The sequence below is a fragment of the Cervus elaphus genome, chromosome 24, assembly GCF_910594005.1.
Source record: "Cervus elaphus chromosome 24, mCerEla1.1, whole genome shotgun sequence".
In the NCBI taxonomy this organism is placed as follows: Eukaryota; Metazoa; Chordata; class Mammalia; order Artiodactyla; family Cervidae; genus Cervus; species Cervus elaphus.
The window spans coordinates 70,271,252-70,291,967 of NC_057838.1; the positions used below are offsets into that span (position 1 = coordinate 70,271,252).

Here is a 20,716-nt window from a genome sequence, read left to right on the forward strand (position 1 = left end):
AGTGTCTGGCTCAGAGCAGGTGCAAACAAATGTTTGTTGAACGGGTGGGTGTATGGTAAGCGTACACTGTTCCAGGCAGCGCTGACATTATCATGGAAACTGGACAGGACTCAGCCGCGGGATGACCGTCTAATCTGAGGAATGGGATGAGGGTTCCACAGGCTGCCACGCCTTAAGTCCTCAGCAGGAATTCCAACTGCCGATTACTTGCTGCGCGTTTTTGGGTGAGTTGAGGGGCCTCTTTTCGCCCGCATCTTCATCCGGACTAGGAATTACACTAAATGTCACCCACAGCCAACTTAATCTAAGTAAACGGAGAGATGGAGGCGAGGGAAAGCAGAGGACAGGTCCCCTGAGGAAGCTGAGCACGGCCTCCCCGAAGACGCCGAGAGAAGTGGCCGTCAGAAAACTGCCCAGCGGGCGCAGGTCGAAGCTTAAGTTCTAAACCTGTCTCTTCATCTCCAATACCGAGGTCGAACTTGAGTTGCGCAGAGCGGTATCGGTTCGAACGCGCTCATGGACCGGAAGGCGCGGTGAAGTGTCGGACGCGCGCCCCTATTGAGCTACAGCGCCGCCCCTCTAGTCCCTACCCAGGAAGGAAGCGCCGGCCGCGGGGGAAGCCAACCCCAGGACACCGCCGGAAGCTGGTGGGCGGGCCCTCCCCGGCAGTCGCGACGGGCGCAGCCAGGAGCCAATGGAGCGCGGAGGCGTTCCTGCCGCGGCCAATGGGACGCCGACCAAGGCGGGACCAACCGCTTGGTAACGGCCTCGTGGTAACAGGGTGCTCGCTGCTTGGGCTTTGCGGGCTCCCCGGCTCCGGTTGTCAGGATGAAGATCGAGGAGGTGAAGAGCACCACTAAGACTCAGAGAATCGCCTCCCACAGCCATGTGAAGGGGCTGGGGCTGGACGACAGCGGCCTGGCCAAGCAAGCGGCCTCGGGACTCGTGGGCCAGGAGAACGCGCGTGAGGTGTGGCGGCGGGCGGCGGGGCCGGGGGCTGAGGGGCGGGGCTGAGGTGAGGGGACTGAGGCGGGGGCGCTGACGCGGGGCGTGGGGCTGAGGTGGGGACTGAGGTGGGCGTGGGGCTGAAATGGGTACTGAGGTCGGGATTGAGGCGGGGCGTGGGGCTGAGGTGAGGCCGCTGAGGTGGGCGTGGGGCTGAGGTGGGGGCGCTGAAGTGGGCCTGGGCGGGGCGGACCTTGGCCCAGACGGTGGGCGTGGCGCGGGGGTCGGCGGGGAGAAAACAGGCGAAATCCCGGCTCTCCCGGACCTTGCGTTTCGGACACAAACGTTTAAACCGCTAAACAGAAGGAGTGTTAGACTTTGGGGATGGGTTCTGGGAGGCGGGAGCTCTGCGGGCCCCAAATTGTGGTTTCTGAGAGCGCATTGGGAGACTCTGGGATTTTAAAGTCGGAAAGTGACCAGCTTTGGCAGGTGACAGGTACCCAGTCCTTTTTGGCCATTCCAGTTAAAGCCCACATCTACTAAGTGATGATGGTGCCCGGTCCTTTCACCTACATTATTATCACAGAACTATTCAGACTTTTTTTAACTTGTTTTTTGTAGATGAAAAAATTCAGGGTGAGAGACCTGGCCACTCAGTCCACTGGCTGAGTTTATCCACTGGCCACTCAGTTTAGTAATAGTAACACTGGAATTTGTGCCTGTGTGTTTCTGACTCCTGAGACAGCGCTCTCTGTGTAGTCCCCCTCAGCCCATTGCCCGTGGGGACCTCTGCTGTGGCTCAGCAGCTACATAAGTCCAGGTTAAGACTCTTGCCCTCTAGCCTAATTGTGCTAGGAAAGGGCCAAAGAGAAGCCTTCATTTTGAACACCATCCTTCCAGAGGGGAAAATGTGACAGGATTAAGGTGACTGAAGTTTCTCTCTATCCAGCTTCTGCTGTCTGAGAGGCTGTCACTGCAGATAGTTGTTGAATGATCTCCATGTGCTAAGCAGCTCCATTTCCACTGTCTTATTGTTCCCCTCCATCCTTATACTGTCCCTCCTCTACTTTTTTATGACACTTTTCTTACATATGACAAAATTGAAAGACTTATCTACCCATGTGCCCTGTTTCTACAAGTAACATTTTACACAGTTGCTTTATCCTCTCTCTGCTCATTTATCCATGCAGCAATCTGCCTTTCATTTCAAACTCAGTTGTAGACATTAGTATACTTTACTGTAAATCCGTTAGCATTTGTGCCTCTCTGTTATGAATTCTGTTTTCAGATTAGGAAATTGTGTTTCACAGAGATTAGATTATGGGCCTGAGATTACTCAGCTGGTGATTGGTAGAGCTAGGATTTAAAGCCAAGGCAACCTGACTCCAGAATCCATGCTCTTAACTCGGATGCTGTATGCCTCCATGTGAATATGAGCTTCTCAAGGATAGAGACTGGGTGGTGTTAAATATCCAGAACCTGGCTTATTATAGGGACTCAGAATTTATGTACTGATTTATTAGTCATCCCGGCTCTGCTACCAGGTCCTGGTTTGAGTCTGGTCACTCACCAGCCTCCTTGGTGTTTAATAGCCTCATCTGAAAAATGAGAGTTACAGTTTTTTAAAGGCCCCTTCCAGTTTATACTTTTTAAATTTTGGAATTCACTGGAAGTATTTCACTGGAGAGAAGGAGCCTAAGTGGAAGAATATTAAAGGGAAGAGGAAGTGTGTGAATAAGAGTACATAGACAAGGCTTGAAAAGTCTTCTACCTCTTTTGAATTGCCCAAAGAGTTCCAATGCTGAGGATTATGATATCAGAGGTTACTATGGAAAGACCACAATGGCTCTTTTATCTTTTTAAAAATGTGACCTCTGAAGAATATCTTCTAGGCTGTGAAGTGTACTGTGCTTTTCCAGCTGAGCCAGAAATGGAATAGAGCACATCCACATGCTTTCCTTGAACCCGTGTGTTTGAGGGGCTGTCTTAAGTGTGAGAGCAAGGTATATTTCTGGAGTCCATGGGGGAAAGTGAGAGAAGAGATAAATGTGTTCACAGGACCTTGTCAGCAAGGTACTGCCCAGGGAGAAAAGCTGTGACCTGCCTTGAGACAAATAGAATGCACCTTGTAGAGAGTCATGCTTTCCATCAGTGTCAGAGATCTTGTGTTACGTAGTCTCGAGATACAGGTCTTCAGGGAGTATGACTTTCTCAGCCTTGCTCCAACGTATTTAAATACTCTAAAATGCATTAAATCAGTGACCCATTTATAGAGTTTCTGTATATGTACATACATATATGTGTCAGTATACAGTCGGCTCTTGAACAACATGGGTTTGAACTGCATGAGTCTATCACATGCAGGTTTCTTTCAATATGTCAGTATTAGGACACTGGCTGCTGTCACAGATACGGAGGGCTGACTGTATAGTTATGTGCTGATTTTCGACTGTGTAGAGATTGCGCATCCCAGCTTCAAGGGTTCATGGGTCAACTACGTATACATATAGATGTATGTGGTTATATATATATATATACACACACACACACACACAATGTATATACTGTACAAAATGGCTTAATACTCAGAATATTTAAAATATGCTAACAAATAATTTAATCTTGAGGATTTGAAAGGCATTTCTTGAATCTTATGATGCCGTAGATTAAACATCACATGCAGCATTTGCTTGCAGCATTCTGGGATAGTTAACTGATGGCCAACTAGTAGAATATGTCATTGATTCTTAGTACTTAGTGGGTTAATTTGAGAATCTAATGAAGACTGTTGAATCCTCTCCCTGGAAAAATGCACATGTGAACATATAAACACAGTTTTATGTCCAATTTCTAGAGGGCCCCTGGAGTATATGCCACAGCTCCCATTTCCATTCTCCATATAGCAGCCATCAAGAATCTTTAAAAACAAATCTTCAGAACATGACATGTAGCCTAAGACTTTTTCACTGATTTCCCATTACAGGCAGAATAAAATCCAACTTGTCCATGGACTGGAAGGTCCTATTCTCAGTCCTGCCCCTCCTGCCTCCACAGCCTCTTTTCCTTGGCTGCTTATTTGCTGAGCTCTGGTTCATGCAGCCTTTCTGTCCCTTGGGTGTGCCAAGCTCATTCCTGTATTTTGAATTGCCGGGAACACTGACTTCTGCCCTGCCTGGAGTTTCATGTATCAGATAAAATGTCGAAGAGGTCTTCCCAGATCACCCTATAGAGTGACCTCTGCCCCCAGCCACTTGCCGTTTCATTGCCCTTTTTTCTTCATGGTGATTTTGCGTTTGTCTCCCCCACTAGGACTGGAGCTCTGTGGGCCTCATGGCCCCCAGCCCCTAGCACAGCCCCTGTGGCGTCCTGGCCTCAATGAATGAGTCTGTGAACTGTGTGCGCCAGAGACTGGGCTTTTTCCTCCTGTGAAGCATTGTAATATTGATTTACTATTTCTTTCCATTGTGGTGTCTAGGCATGTGGTGTGATAGTAGAATTAATCAAAAGCAAGAAAATGGCTGGAAGAGCTGTCTTGTTGGCAGGACCTCCTGGAACTGGCAAGGTACTCATTTTCTCTCATTTAAAAAATCTGCCCAAGAGGTTGATCTTAATGTCTAAACCAAATTGAATTTGTGTCTTAACTAGTCTTTGTTTAGCTGAATTGGTTATATGTATGTTTTTAAAACTGATGTGCAATAATACAATTGAGTATCTAAAATCCATGCTTCTAAAATTCAAATTATCCTGGCTGACCTCCAGAGAAAACAGAATGAAGTCCTCAGAGGGGTCTCATTGTCTGTAATTTGTCTTTTATCTCTTTAAAGTCTCCTTTGCTTTGGAAATACATTTCTGTTGGCCTAGGGCATCATAAAATCTTGGGAGTGACATCTTACTTGGGAGGAAAAGAAGATCGGTCAGCAGGCAATTTTCCAAATGCTGACTTGAAGCAACACTGTTCTGACTGTGAGAGATGGCAGGAGAAGGGAAAAAGATTTTTATCTTCAAGGATTTTTTATCTCCAGGGGCCTCATAGGCTCTCCAGGGCAGAGGGGAAACCATGGCAGCAGGGAAGTCTTCAGTTGAGCACTGAGCTGCAGGGCATCGCCTGCCTATAAATGCAACTGGCATTGCAGCAGAAAGTGGCGCTTGGGCTGGTATGGCTGGAGGAGTTGAGGCTTGACATTTGCTCTTGAAGCTGGGAGAGGGTTTGACTTTGCAGGAAAGAAAAGGGCCTTCTAGGCTGAGATGCCTAACAGCTTGTGGGATCTGTGAGGGGCTTGGCCGGGTGCTTGAAACACACCATCTGGGCCTGCTTGTTCTTTAAGAGCGCTGCTTGATGCTTCCCTCATAGCTCGGTTGGTAAAGAATCCACCTGCAGTGCAGGAGACCCGGTTTGATTCCTGGGTTGGGAAGATCTGCTGGAGAAGGGATAGGCTACTCACTCCAGTATTCTTGGGCTTCTCTTAGGGTTCAGCTGGTAAAGAATCCGCCTGCAATGCGGGAGATCTGGATTCATTCCCTGGGTTGGGAAGATCCGCTGGAGAAGGGAAAGGCTACCCATTCCAGTATTCTGGCCTGGAGAATCCCATGGACTGTATAGTCCATGAGGTCGCAAAGAGTCGGACACAACTGAGCAACTCACTCACTCACTTGATGCAGGAGAGGAGAAGCTTGGGAGTGAGTTTGTAAAGAAAGGGGTTCCACCCTGGTGCTGAGACCCCAGGCAGGTCCCTTAGGCTTTCTGAAGCAGTAGCACCACCCTCCCTGTTGAAGAGTTATTAAACTGGTAGTTGTAAGATGATGACTTTATCATTTTGAAGTCATATGATTGAATTGACAGTATATCTTATATTGGTGTCTTAAAGTTGAGGAAAAAGTGCTGTATTTGTGAACAAGTAAACTTTAAAGGGCTGTACACGTGAACTTCAGTTCCCTCTCTGCTCGTCACTGTGTGTATGTTAGCTGCCCAGTCGTGTCCGACGCCATGCAGCCCCATGGACTATAGCCCACCAGGCTCCTCTGTCCATGAGATTTCCCAGGCAAGAATACTGGAGTGGTTGCCATTCCTTCTCCAGGTTCATCACTATATTTACCGTTTATTTGCTTACTGTCCTTTTCGTATTTTAGACCTTTGCTCTCCTTCCATTTTCTTCTTCCTAAACCACATCGTTAAGAAGTTCCTTCTAGAAGTTTATTGGTCGCAAAGTCAGGTTTGTGTTAATTGTGTTGCCCTTGTTTTGAAAGATAGTTTTGTTGGATATATCATTCAGCTGACAGATGCTTTCTCTCAGTGCTGTTTCTCTCAATGGTATTTCCTACCTTTTGGCTACTAGTGTTGCTTTTGAGAAGATTAATTTTGAGGATTTTGTCTTTTTTCTCTGGGTGTTTTTGGGGATATTTTGGTTTTGGTGTTTTACTGTGGTATGTCAAAGAGTGGATTTATTTTCATTTATCCTGCTTGATATGGATCTGAGTATGTAATATGTCTAATCAGTTCTGGGAACTAACTAGCCTTGTTTTCCTCAGATGCTGCCTTTCTCTGGTCTCTTTCCTCTCCTGAAGTCCAGTGAGGTGATGCTCCACTGCAGAGGTCCTCTGCCTGGACCACCTTTGCCCTCTGGGATCCTTTGGCCCTGTCCTGACACTTTCGATTGTTGCGCTTGGTGGGACAGCGAGTGCTCCTGGCATCTTGTGGGTGGAGGCCATGGGGCCTGCAGGGCAGAGAGCGGTCCCTACAGCGAGTTCTTCAGCCTGCAGTACCCTGGGCCAGAGCCTCTCAGTTTGTCTTCAGAGTCTTTAACCTCTTTTATGTTTTTTGTTGCTTTGCCTCTACTGCATTCTGGGTAGCTTCTTTAGATCTCTCTTCTAGTCTGCTTGTAACCTGTGAGAAAGCTACTCTTCAGTACAGTCCATTGAATATTTTTCATTTTGAAAAATTTGAAATCTATAAAAGAGTAGAAAGAACAGTTTGGTGAACCCCTCTGTACCCTACTCATAGGTAACTAATGGTAAATATTTTGTGACATTTGTGTTTTCTATATTTTACTTCTAAACCATTTGAAGGTAAGTGCCAGGACTTTCTTTGCCATGATACTGTTATCCACCCAAGAAATGTAATGTTGCTAACAGTATTAGCTAATATTTAGTTCATATTAAAATATCTATAAGTTGTTTCAGTTTTTGGCTGTTTTATTTTTTGTGCTTCTTTTTTTTTTGTTTCATTTTGTTTTCATTTTTTATACTTCTTATTTGAATTATAATCACATATTTCACGTTGGATTCACAATAGTTTATTTAGTTTCTTTATTAAGAACATTTACCCTTCCCTGCATTTTTTTGATTCCTTTTACAATGTTGACAGTTTTGAAAAGTCTAGGACAGTTGTTTTGTAGAATATCCTACAGCAGTTGTCTGATTGTGTCTGAAACATTCAGCACTTTGGCAGAACGCTGCATAGGTGGTATTGTGTCTGGAACCTGCATCACAGCGGAAGGCTGACACCACGCCGTGTTCTCCTTTGAGGGGACTGGCTCCCTCTGAAACTCACAATCTTCTGGGAAGTGACACTGAGATGTTGGGAACATCCTTTTACCCGATGGCTGTAGCATTCTTCAGTGGTCTTTGCCTTATCAGCTATCACATTGGTGGTTGCAAAGTGGTGACTTTCTAAATCTCTTGTATCCTCTGTTAATACATATGTGCTGTGCTGTGGTTAGTTGCTCAGTTGTGTCCAACTGTTTGCAACCCCATGGACTCTAGCCCGCCAGACTCCTCTGTCTGTGGGCATTCTCCAGGCAAGAATACTGGAATGGGTTGCCATGCCCGCCTCATTAATACATATATTAGCTTGCTTTTTTTTTTTCTTTTTACTTTTTTTTGTAATGAAGAAGCCTTTCCCTCCTCCTCTTATTTTAAAATTTTTCATTTCTTCAAAATCTGGCTATTTTTGATAGCCTCTTGTTTCTTGTTCATGAAACAATTTCTTATTCATTTTATATCCTGTGTCTGCTTGTGGACTTGTGTTTGATCAAATCTGAGGCTCCCCTGATCTCCTGATTAGGGCCGAGTACTTCCTGAGGGGACTTGTGAGGGGCTCTGCTTGCTCCCAGCCCAGAGCACGTGATGAGAATTTTGTGGCTTGGGTTTTCTGGCCATCAGGCCGTGTAGAGTCCAGTCCTGAAGCTGTCTGAGAGCCTACTAGGGGGACTTCCTCAGCCGGAGCTGCTCTGAGACTGACGAGCTCATCCTTGGCCCTTGGAGAGTTTCTTTGTGGTCAGCTTGTCTACTGACATGTGTTCTTTAAGGCTTCTTTGTATCCATGGTTTCTGGCGTCTGTCAAACACACGCCCAGCTCTCCAGGCATGGTAGTTTTTCTCTCTGGATCTGTCTTGACTCTTTACTCACTCTGGATGTCTTGTAGCATGAAGGAGTGGCTGTGACTCTCTCGGCCAGTTTGCTGGAACTGTGGGTCCTTGGTGCTTTGGTAACATCATACCGTTTTCCTTCTAGGAGATACGAGAGGCTCTCGGCACCTATGGGTTGTCCAGTCCCTCTCCACATGTTCAAGGCATGTGGTAACTCTCCTGCATTACTGTGAGCCCATGGGCCCCAAGGTTTAGGCGACCTAGCTGAGTGGCTGGCAGGAGTGTGGTGCTTGTTCAGAATGTGGCCATTCCCCTCTTAAGGCTGCACACTCATAATAATGGGGCTTTGTGTTTGGGTTTTAGAAAAAGGTGTTCATATGAGACTGAAAATAAAGTTGATTTTTTAATCTTTTGGCAACAATATCTTTGTGCCACTTGCTTGGGGGTGGTCATGCAGAAGTAGGTCCTGGAGATTGGGGTTTGCATTCTGACCCTGATGCTTGCTAACTGACTTTGAGTGAGTTGGAAATTTCTGAGTTTCAGTTTCTAAATCCATAAAATGTGAAGTAGATGATCAAGTTCATAGGCTGGTTGGGAGGGTTCAGCGGGATCTCTTGTGCTAGCTAGTCAGTTAGTCAGTTCAGTCACTCAGTCTGCCGTAAGGGTGGTGTCATCAGTATCCGACTCTTTTGACCCCATGGACTGCAGCTTGCCAGGCTTCCCTGCCCATCACCAACTCCTGGACTCAATGGACTCGCCATCCATTGAGTCGGTGATGCCATACAACCACCTCATCCTCTATTGTCCCCTTCTTCTCCTGCCTTCAATCTTTCCCAGCATCAGGGTCTTTTCCAATGAGCCAGTTCTTCGCATCAGGTGGCCAGAGTATTGGAGCTTCAGCTTCAGAATCAGTTCTTCCAGTGAATAATCAGGACTGTTTTCCTTTAGGATTGACTGTTTTGATCTCCGCTCAGTCCAAAGGACTCTCAAGAGTCTTCTCCAGTACCACAGTTCAAAAGCATCAATTCTTCTGCGCTCAGCTTTTTTTATAGTCCAACTCTCATATCCATACATGACTACTGGAAAAACCATAGCTTTGACTATAGGGACCTTTGTTGGCAAAGTAATGTCTCTGCTTTTTAATATGCTGATGATGCTTGTCACAGCTTTTCTTCCAGGGAGCAAGTGTCTTTTAATTTCATGGCTGCAGTCACCATCTACAGTGATTTTGGAGCCCAAGAAAATAAAGTCTCTCACTGTTTCCATTGTTTCCCCATCTATTTGCCATGAAGTGATGGGACCAGATGCCATGATCTTTGTTTTTTGAATGTTGAGTTTTAAGCCAGCTTTTTCACTCTCCTCTTTTACTTTCATCAAGAGTCACTTTAGTTCCTCTTCAGTTTCTGCCATAAGGGTGGTGTCATCTGCATATCAGAAGTTAATGATATTTCTTGCAGCAATCTTTTTTTTTTAATTAGATTTTTTTTTAATTAGATTTACCCAGGGTAGCTTATTTTTATTAGATATTATTCATAGCTTGTATTGACATCTGATTTCGCAGAGAAATTATATGATCATTTTTATTAAGATAATTAATACTCTCTTGCAGCAATCTTGATTCCAGCTTGGGCTTCATCCAGCCCAGCATTTCGCATGATGTACCCTTCATATATATTAAATAAGCGGGGTGACAATATACAAGCTTGACGTACTCCTTTCCCAATTTGGAACCAGTCCATTGTTCCATGTTTGGTTCTAACTGTTGCTTCTTGACCTGCATACAGATTTCTCAGGAAGCAGGTAAGGTGGTCTGGTATTCCCGTCTCTTGGAGAATTTTCCAGTTTGTTGTGATCCACACAGTCAAAGGCTTTAGCGTAGTCAGTGAAGCAGAAGTAGATGTTTTCCTGCAACTCTCTTGCTTTTCTGTGATCCAGCGGATGTTGGCGATCTGATCTCTGGTCCCTCTGCTTTTTCTGAATCCAGCGTGAACGTCTGGAGGTTCCCAGCTCCCGTCACGCAGTCTTCGTGCAAGTCAGCCTGTCCTGTATGGCGGGTGCGGGTACAGTCCATGCAGTAGCCACGTCTTGTGCCATCCTTCTGAGAGCCTTTAAGTGGAAGGCACTGCACCCCCTCGAGGCATTTCTTGACCACGCAGTTCTCGTGTGTCACAGGAATAGACAGGTCGTTTCTTCTGTACTTGGCTGTGGCGGGGTCTGCACTGCATCAGGTGCGGCACTGTCTGAGTTCACAGCTGAGGGAGGGGGGTTGGGGCCTGTGGTTTTGGGGGACGAGAAAGCAGAGTGACTGGGAAGGTGAGCAGTTTGGATGGAAGGTGGGCCTGGCTGGCCTGCGGCTCCTCCCACAGGAGTCCTGTTTGAGCGTGCTGCTACCTTGCTGTCGTGCTCTAGAGATTTCCCCTTCATTCTCAGAACACAGGAGAGCACAGCTCTAGAAATACCAGCCTCGAGGGCACAGACTCAGACGCCTGCTTGCATGGGCGGTGGGGCTGAGGGAGCGCCCGGGAGCCGGCACGTGCCCTCGCTGGGGCGGCAGCAGCCCGGGTGTCTGTTCGGTGCAGCCGTGTGGTCACTGGGGCCCGCTGTGGCCAGAGCTGCCTGCTTCTCAGAAGAAGCTAAAACCTGTATTTTTCTGTGAAATTCCCTACATTCAAGCGTGGGCAACAGCTAAGTTGAAAAATACACCTGAGAGTCTGCAGGCCAAAACAGGAGAGTCTGTGGGCAACCAGCCTGCTGCCAGTCACTAGCCCAGGGCTTGGGTTTGACAGGCGAGAAAGTCAGGCACAGGCTGCCCGTGCGCTCAGGGTCTCGCTGAAGATTAAACCATCAGCAGTGAACAGAAGAGGGATTTTTACTGGGCCGGTTTTAAAACTCAGAGGTCCTTGTCATTCTTCAGCAGCAAGCTTCTTGTCTTCCTTAGCCTGTGCGCCTTGGGAGCTGACCTTACCTGGGCTTTTGTGTCAGACTTGAGGAAAGCTGAAAGCAGCATTTAAGGTTCTGGCTCTTCATACTTGATGTTTGATCATATATCTGTTAAGTCTTCATCTGTTCAGCAGCTGTAGTTTTTAGCAAAAGTCTTTTTGTAGTTTATATGGGCATGTTCAAGTGTGACTTTACCAACTCATAGCCTTAGAATCCCAGCCTGGGTGTCATTCTTCACGGTTTGTGGGGCCACTCAGCATAAAGTGAGCATCCAGTCATTTGTTCCTTGATTACTGATTTCTGATGGGCTGCAGTTGATGGCTTCCTGAGTCTGTAAAGATAGAAAGCAGTATCTCAGAGACCCAGCAGAGCTGTTCTACTGCGACGTGGTCAGAACCGTGTTTTAACACTGAGGGAACAGATTTGGAAGGCTCTGCTGATTCTCATGGGAACATGATCTCTGGAACCCTGCTGCCAGACTTTGAGGCTCCACTCTGCCATTTTCTAGATTACGGTACCAAGGACGAGTTATTTAATCTGTGTCTCAGCTTCCTCATTTGTGAAATGGGGAGAGTAGTGGTGTCCAGCTCATAGGGTTAGTGGGAGGGGCCTGTGCAGCATCGGGAGCTGGACCTGTACTGGCCGAGTCTCAGTCGTGACAGCCATTGTGATGACAGGGACCATTGGAGATGCCACTCACACTAGAAATTGACTGTCCACAAGAGTCATCACATGTTTATTGTGAAACATGCAAACAGTATTAAAACTAAAAGGACTAGAATTTCAGTCCCTAGTTAATAATTTCTGTTTCTAGCATATGTTCCTGAATTATTATATTTCAAGAATGTGAAACAAGTGCGTTTCCTTTGTTTTCTTGTGTAGACAGCTCTAGCTCTGGCTATTGCTCAGGAGCTGGGGAGTAAGGTCCCGTTCTGCCCGATGGTGGGGAGTGAAGTATACTCCACGGAGATCAAGAAGACCGAAGTGCTGATGGAGAACTTCCGCAGGGCCATTGGTGAGTACCCGCCCGCGCCTGCCAAGGCTCGTCCTCACCTGCATCCTCCTGGTGAAAACGCCTCTAGGACTTGTATTTGTGGTGCTGATCTTTTTTTTTGGCACCATTAGCGTTATCTTTGCAAGCGAAACAAAACCCCAGTTTTTCTAGAAAAGTGCTTTAGTGACCAGCAAACGTGGGCCCCAGCTATGGCTTGGGGTTTCATCTGACAGAGTAGGTTCTCCTGGCAGCCTCATTGTGCTCTCAGAGCTGACAGTCCACTGAGAAGGCTCTGGACGTGAGCCAGCAGCGCTGCGTGTTGTGCTGTCAGAGCGCCCAGCCCGCACGCGCGCCGTCAGTGAGCCAGGAGCTGTGTGGGGCTGCAGAGCTTTGAGGCGGTGGCGCTGACCTCGCAGGGCCTGGAGCTCCCATGCTGAAGGTTTGTGATGTGTCAGGCCCTTTACTGACCGTGACCTTTTACTGCCCAAGAGGAAGTTCTCTGCATTTTGCATCTGACAAAACAGAGTTTCATAAAGTTAAATAACTTGCCTGTGGTGATCTACCTAGTAAGTAGCAGCAGAACCATAGTCTGAGCCTACACCTGTCTGACCCTGGGGCCCATGCTGTGACTCCATGCTTCGAGCATAAAGTGACTGCTCTTCCGAAATGTCCCTTATTCCAGCCAGCACTTCTGGGGCACTCTCCGGCCCCATGCCTGCAGGCCTGGGTCTGGGGAAATCTTAGTCTCCCTCAGACCTGCATTTATCTCTAGGATGTACTTGCTGCGTAATAGGTTATGAACACTTGTCAGAGCACCTGTGTCATTGTGTAGTACCTTTCAAGAGGGACATTTACTAGAAAGCTTAAGTTTTCTTCAGAGTTTAAGAAAGAATGAATTTGTCTAAGCCCAGAATTCTTTCCTCAAGAATCTAGCGTCTAGTTGAAGGGTATGTTGTATAGGGCTTTTGCAAATTATGCTGAGTGAAAAGAGATGCAGTTGAAGAATGGTTTTGGGTTCACGAGAATCCCTCTGGCTGGGATGGAGAGTGAAGGCAGAAGCAAGGAGCTGATGAGGGGTCTGAGCGAGAGGTGGTGGGGTGTGGACCAGCCTGGTGGAGGTAGAAAGAAATGGTTGGATTCTGGGTCCAGTTGGATGGTGGAGCGATGAAATTTCCTGAAAGATTAGACGTGGGGCTGGAAGAGAGAGGAAGTGAGGGTGATTGCCGGGTGCTGCCGTTTTCAGTGGAGGGGAAGCGTGGGAAGGAGGGTCTGTCGAATGTCCCTGTGGGCGCAGTGGACCACGTCCCTGTGTCGCCCTAGTTCCTGGCCCCTGGTGGGGGGTGGTCAGTGCTGTTTTTCTGAATGAGAGGAGGGCTGCACTTTGAAGCAGGTAGAAGGAAACAGAGGCTTCTGCATCTCAGTTCTGTGTCTGATCAATAGATGTTGTTTGGTTTACACAGTGCTTTTTAATAACTCTCGAATGAGTTGCTGGTGTTTGGAAATTGGGATATGTCCTGTAAAACGAGAAACACTTCCATTCCTGCAGAGTCACGGGGGTCCCAGCAAAGCAGGCTATGTTCTGGATTTTTTTCTAAACTGCAAAATATTCTGACTGAAAATATTTTTTTACCCTGAAACACGGGATTTTTTATATACCTATTTTAAATTGAAATGTAACATACACATAGAAAAGTGTACAGATACCTACGTTTTAACAGGAATGAAGTAGACGCTCACGCAGCGGCCGTTCAGCTCAGAGCACAGAGCGTCAGACGTGACGCGCTCCCAGGGCGCGGCCCCGCCTCCGCGCGCGTCCCCGCAGAGCGTGAGGGCGTGGCAGTGGCCTCTGAGCACTCACGGCCCTGTGCGCCGTGTGTGTCCCGGGCAGGGCGCCTTAGCTTGGCCCCATTTATAGACTTTCTCTGGACAGAACTCACTTCAGGTGCTGTCTCTTGCTTCCTTACAGCTTTCGTCTTTAAGGCTCAGCGCCTGTTATTACATGCTGTGTTCCGTCTGGAATAACAGTGGAAATGGCTCACAGGACCCTCTTCCTGGTTTAACTTCTTTCTGAGTACTTTTCAAGAATTTGAGGAACATGTGCCAGAGATTTTATTTAACTCAGTAGCTGATGAGATAAAAAAGTAAGATGTTACAATTGGTTCCAGTTATCTGAGTGCTTTTAAAATATATTTTTATTTATTTAGAAAATTATTTTCTGAAACTGGTAAAAGATGACAAAGCTCACCTTTACATGCATGCATATATCTGAGTTGCTTTAAGTTAATTTAAATGCCTTAAAATTTGAAAAAAATAAAGATAAATTTTCTGAGCATCTGTCTAGTGATTTGCCCTTTTTGAGGGGAGAGGGCAGCATGATTCTTTTGATGGCAGCTAGGTGAAGAGGAATTTCTTGGTCCTGTCACAGAATAAAAAGGCAGGCCATTGACTGCCTTCAAAAAGGAACCCTATGCATCTTCCTCTGCCTTGAGTTCCTGTGAAGTGGCAGAGGGGGTGGGGAGGAAGCAGTAAGCTGACAAGAAATAAAAAGCAAGGAGTCTGTGCTGTTTCCTTGACGTGATGAAGATCCCTGTCAGGGATTTAGAAACCTGAGCCAGCAGATGAAACCTGCGTCGTTCACGATGTCGTTGCCAGAGAGCACGCCAGCCCAGCCCCTTTCCTGGCTAACAGCCGGTCTCATTGTCCGTCCACACATCCCCTGCCTGCTTGTCAGCACAGAGCAACTTCTAAACAAATGCAGAGCTAGTGAGAGACGGGAATGCCTTTCTTCCCCACTCAGGAATCTCGTGTCAACGTTGTCTGCCAGGAAATAGAAGGAAGCCTTCCATTTGAAGGAGCTTGTCTCTGTGGGATATAAGTTTTGATTTAAAAAAAAATCAAAGTTCATTTTAAAGGTACAGAAATTTCCATGTTGTCACAATCTTCTGGTGCATTCATGTCATTTGGAAAACTTTTGTCTTCATTCTCAGGAACTAAGCATTAGGTGCAGTAGAAATGAAGTTCAGCGTCTCCTTTGGGGCTATTCTAAGACTTCTGTTTGTAGTCGGTCAGGTCGAATGAAGGAGAGTAAAACTGTTCCTTAACTCTGTTATCTGAGTCTTTGTCCTGATTGGGTTTCTGGACAAAGAAGGAGAACAGCCCAGTGATAACGGCTGGGTTTGAAAGTGGGAAGTGGCTGAGAAGGTGTGACGCCACAGGCCAGCGGGGTCTGTCTCTGTCAGGACAGGGACGTCCGACGCTGAGCCTCCGAAGCCTCACCAGCTGATGTCTCCACGTCATGAGCAGAGCAGAGTTCTTGGTTCATTCTGCAGATGAGTGTCTCACCTGGGGTTGTATGTTGTGACCATCTGGGGAGCTTTAAACTCATAGTGATGACCGTGCCCCGACCCCTGAAATCCGGAATGCAGTCAGGGTGGGATCAGGTGAGTCTGCAGGGTGAGCATTTCGCTGGACACAGTAGAGATTTGGAGCTGTACTCTCTCAGCTTCAGCCGGCAGTGTTCTTCCTTTGCCTGGTCCTGCTGCTATTATTGACTTGAAGTGAAGTGAAAGTTGCTCAGTCGTGTCCAACTCTTTGTGACTCCATGGACTATACAGTCCATGGAATTCTCCAGGTCAGAATACTGTAAGTGGGAAGCCTTTCCCTTCTCCAGGGTGTCTTCCCAACCCAGGGATCGAACCCAGGTCTCCCGCATTGCAGGCAGATTCTTTACCAACTGAGTCACAAGGGAAGCCCCATTATTTACTTAGACATCGCTTTTTATTTCTTTTTGATGTGACTTGGTAGTTTGGTGCATACATACAGAAGAGGGCACGGAACATCGGTGTGTATCTCAGTGGATTGTTGTAAGTTGAAAAGCCAGCTGGTGAAACCAGCACCCAATCAAGAAAGAGATGGTTGCCAGTACCCCAAAGCATCCGCATAGTGGCAGCTCTCCTTCTGTTTCTGAGATTTATCCCTGTGGTTGCGAGTAGCCACGATCGTTTCTCATTGCTCCATGATGTTCTTTTGTATGAATATGTCACAGTGCAGGTGTCTCTTCACTGTGGGCAAACGTGGGGAAACATTGACAGTGTTTGGCAAGTAAGACTGGCATTGCGTGACTGTTGCTGGCTGTGTCCCTGAGTGCACACGTGCACCGCAGCCTTGAGAGTAAAAACCTTGGAGTTGAATTGGAGGGTCACAGATATTCATGTGTTCAACTTTAGGAGAGAATAAACACCACATTGCTTCTACACCAGCTCACACTCCCACCGGCAGTGTCCTGCATCCTTAGCAACCCTTGATGTTGCCCGTCTTTTTAATTTTAGTGATTCTCGAGGTTGTAAAGTAGTATTTTATTTTTTTTGCTTTTATTAAAATTTTTATTTTGGAAGTGTCCAAGAAAAGTAGTCAAGTGGTATGAAGGCTCTCCATGGCCCCATCTGATTGCAGACCTGCTTTCTGACCTATAAATATTTGTGTGTATCTCTGGAAAATAAGAACTTAAAAATGCCATTTTCACCCCTAGAAGAAATTAACAATAAATTCTTAAATATCAGCACATATGTAGCTAATGTTTAAATTTCAAGTTGTCCTGTAAGTGTCATAATGTGTTTCTTTTATAGTATTATTGTGCAATTAGGATACAAATAAAGGTCTATGTGATAGATTAGTTGGGATCGATCTTACATCTTTTAAGTCTGTGTTTCCCTTAGGTTTCCATTTTTACTTTTGGGCAAAGTATAAACTAGATAGAGATGGGGGAGGTCACACTCAAGGGCTGGCAGGACGGGAGTGATGGGGCCTATAGGCCCCACATTGACTGGAAGGGGAAGGACAGGGCAAGTTTCATGGAAAACGCTGTCAGTGAGTTGGCCCTGTAGTGTGGTCAGACGAAAGGGGCCCTGGAGACTTGGATCCAGTCCTGGGTTCCCTGGAGAGGGATGGCCCCTTCACCTCGCCCCTGGGGCTGCGTCTGTGCAGTGCTTCCCTCCCCAGGACTATGTGTGAGCGAGGCTGGCTCGTTGATTCTTGTAATGTGGAGGTTTTATGGCTAAAAAGACTGTTGAAAAAGTGAGGGGCGTCGAGTTTCTCACCAGGGTTTGTTCTATCATCTCTCCCAGGGCTTCGGATAAAGGAGACCAAGGAGGTATACGAAGGTGAGGTCACGGAGCTCGCCCCTTGTGAGACAGAGAACCCCATGGGGGGCTACGGCAAGACCATCAGCCACGTGATCATAGGGCTCAAGACGGCCAAGGGGACCAAGCAGCTGAAGGTGAGCGCGGGCCTGGACGCCGCTCTGCTGCGGCGCCCCCGTGTGGGCAGGGCGGGCACGTGGGCGACTCGGAGAGGGCGGCTCCTCCTCGCCGCACCGAGGAGGCTGTGTGTGAGCACCTGAGCTGTGTGCCGCCGTCCTGTGTCCCGCCGGGTGCCCGCACGCCTGGGCCCGGCCGCTGACTGCGTCCCAGTGCTGTGCTCCCAGGAGAAGCAGCGCTGAGTCGCCCAGTGAGCTGAAGGGCCGTGGCAGCGCCGTCTCGCGGGGCCCGGGGCGGAGTCCCGGCTGCAGTCCCTTTTGTGTGCTGGGCCCTTGAGACCGTGACAGCTTCACTGGTCGGTTCTGCATAGGCCAGGGCTCTGTCGGGAGTGTGGTGGTGGCGGTGGAGGAGGTCCTGGGTGAGCCTCCCACCCCTCGTGTGAGAGTGTGACTGAGAGTGTGACACACGGGCCAGTGGGAAGGAGAGGCTGTCGATGTTGTGAAGCCGAGCAATCTGATTGTGGCTTTGCCTTATTAATAATAAGGAATAAGCTTTTCTTCACAGCACTTCTTTATTGTATGTGTCAAGCCCTGGGCTGAGTGCATCAACAGATCTGTGTGTGTGTGTGTAATTTCCCTTATTTTACAGATAAAAGAGCTCTGAGGCACATGGGGAGGTTAAGCATTTCTCCTAGGATCACACAGCTAGTCAGTGGCGGGGCAGATTCTCCGAGTCCTGCCGACGATGCTGTCTGTGCTGTAACTTGCTGTGGGACCTTTAGGAGTCAGTTGAGCTCTCTGGGGCTCCATTTCCCTATCTGGAGACTGCAGCAGGTTGGCCGTGTAACGTCTCCATCTTTGCTTTCCTCTGAGATTTTATTGTTCTTTGATTCTGTAAGGTGGTTTCTTGGTCACTGCTTTATGGAGATCATAAAAATGTCACTTCTGCAAAGCGCCATTTTTCTTTGTCTTAACAGGGTTTCCATCTCAGGAGCTTGCCTCTGCAAATATCTCTCTTAAACCTCCCCCTTCATCGCTCCCATTCTGTATTAATTACATTTCTTAGCAGGATCTGCCACTTTTCCAGTAATTACATCTTCAGTCAATTCATTTGGGAAATTAACTGATACAAAAATGCTTGACGCCAAAAAAAGAAAAAAAGAACGTGTACTATCCAATGTAGGATAGATAACATCAGGTATACAGTTTAAATTTCAGTTATCCATAAAGCTGTTTTGCATAGTTTCTTTAAGAAAATAACAAGAGGATGAGTGTTTTGCTTTCAAAATGAGTACTTCCTGCCCCATTGAGCATCTGTGCAAGCTGTTTGGAGAGCCGGCTCTTTCAGTGTGAAGGCCAAGCCTCTTCCTTTGTGGAGTGCCGCCCTTGTCCCAGCCCCACCTTGGGGCCCGCCCCACCCCAGCCTCACTCAGGGCCGTGGTCCAGGAGGTTAGAGCCCTGGCTCCTGTGGTTACTGTCTGTAACAACTCCACTGAGGTCTCATTTTAAGTAAAATTCACCCATTTTAAGTGCACAACTCAAGGAATTTTAATCGGTTTACAAAGTGGTACAGCTATCATCACAATCCAATTTTAGAACATTTTCATTACCCCAGAAAGAAACCTCATGCCTATTTGCAGTAACTTCCCATTCCCAACCCCAGGCCCTGACAACCGCTAATCTACTTTGTTTCTGTATATTTGCCTTTTCTGAATACTTCATAAAAATAGAATCATACAACATGTGTTCTTTTATGTATGGCTTTTCCTACTGAGTCCTGATAAGTTTTTATTCTAATTTTCTTTGAGAGTTGAGAGTAGCAGCTCCCCTTGAATTTTAACAGAGAGAAACATTTCTAAATAAAGACTCCTTACAAAAGATGCTCTCCCAGAATATTGATCACCTAGGTGGCCCGAGTCTGGACGATCTGGAGAAAGGCAGCTCTCCCCAGACGTGCTGCTTTTCCTTTCTGGATGTGGAAGCGACCCAAGGAGCAGACACTGGGGTTTGAATCCACTGGCTTCAGAGAGATCCTGGTTTTATGTTTCCTTTGAATGAATCGCATCTGTAATGTGATTACGCCTGGGTGCTGTCATGTGGGTGAAGAAAGTGAAGCTCAGAGAGCCTTGTCTAAAACCACAGGCTGCTGAAGGGCAATCGTGGAGAGTAAACAGGTTCTGTCACTACCTCTGGTGCAGAAACTGCCAGCCCCGCCCGAGGTGGGGAGGGCCAGGGATTGCAGCTGGGAGAGCAGTCTCAAAAGGGGGTGTTAGGGTCTTTGGTCCCACGGACAGCATGGGCCCCACCTGGAAGTGGTTAGAGCCGTGTTTGCCAGTTTGCAGCCTCTGGAGTCAAAGGAAGGAGGAGCTTGGTGCTCTGTGCCCTTCTCCTGCCTGCTCTCTGGGACACTCGGGCTCTAGAGCCCACCTCACACGTCCTCACACACACACATTCTTTCTCCGTGTGGTCACTGACTATGTCAACTCTCATATGGGAAGCTTCCTTACAGTATGTCAGAATATAATGTGAATTACAGTTCTCTGGTTCACTTTTTTTTTCTTTTTTTAAGCTGGACCCCAGCATTTTTGAAAGTTTGCAGAAAGAGCGAGTGGAAGCTGGAGATGTGATTTACATTGAAGCCAACAGCGGGGCCGTGAAGGTAACACCGCAGAGACCCGGGGGCGGGAAGTGGCCTTCTCTCTCCACAGAGTCCGGGGCGTGTGGGGAGGGCTGCTGGATCTGCTGCCCCTTTATGTTTACTCAAGTTTGCTTTCCCTTTATCTGCATTCTTTAACCTTCTCGTGATGAAAACAGACAGTCTGTTAGAAAAATACTGAAACCTGTTTGGAAGGGGAGAAAAGTGAGGAGGTGAAATAGTGGTAGTCATTTCCAAATTGAAATGTGCAGGGTGTTTAATCTTCCTTTTATCTCTTTGGTATTTTCTTCCCAAGATATATGCATGTGGAAAGGAATGCTGCATTAGTATCTGATTTCAAGGGTCCTGTATGGAGTTCCTCACTGTTTAATGGATGAGCATAATACTTCATATCGTGCACTAAATCACCCACCTACAAAAGAGTCTGAGCAGCCCCTCCGTCTCCAGTTAATCTACCGGATTTGCCCTTTATCGGGAATTGCATGCAGTTAAAACAAGGGGGAGATTCTGGGAGAAAGTGTCGGGTGTTCTCAGCTGGGTTTTTGGAGCCCAACGATGAGCAG

At 47.3% G+C, this 20,716-nt stretch overlaps 1 protein-coding gene across 1 annotated transcript in view; it reads left to right on the forward strand.

The window, feature by feature from the left end:
• Positions 1–748: 748 nt before the first annotated feature.
• The window catches only part of RUVBL1 (RuvB like AAA ATPase 1), a 31,258-nt gene continuing 11,290 nt past the window's right edge, over positions 749–20,716 (forward strand). Inside the window, exons 1-5 of the mRNA XM_043885513.1 lie at positions 749–969; positions 4,421–4,507; positions 12,132–12,264; positions 17,367–17,518; positions 20,067–20,156. Of these exons, the coding sequence (XP_043741448.1) occupies positions 829–969; positions 4,421–4,507; positions 12,132–12,264; positions 17,367–17,518; positions 20,067–20,156 (603 nt within the window). The 5' untranslated portion in view covers positions 749–828. The remainder of the gene's footprint in view (positions 970–4,420; positions 4,508–12,131; positions 12,265–17,366; positions 17,519–20,066; positions 20,157–20,716) is intronic.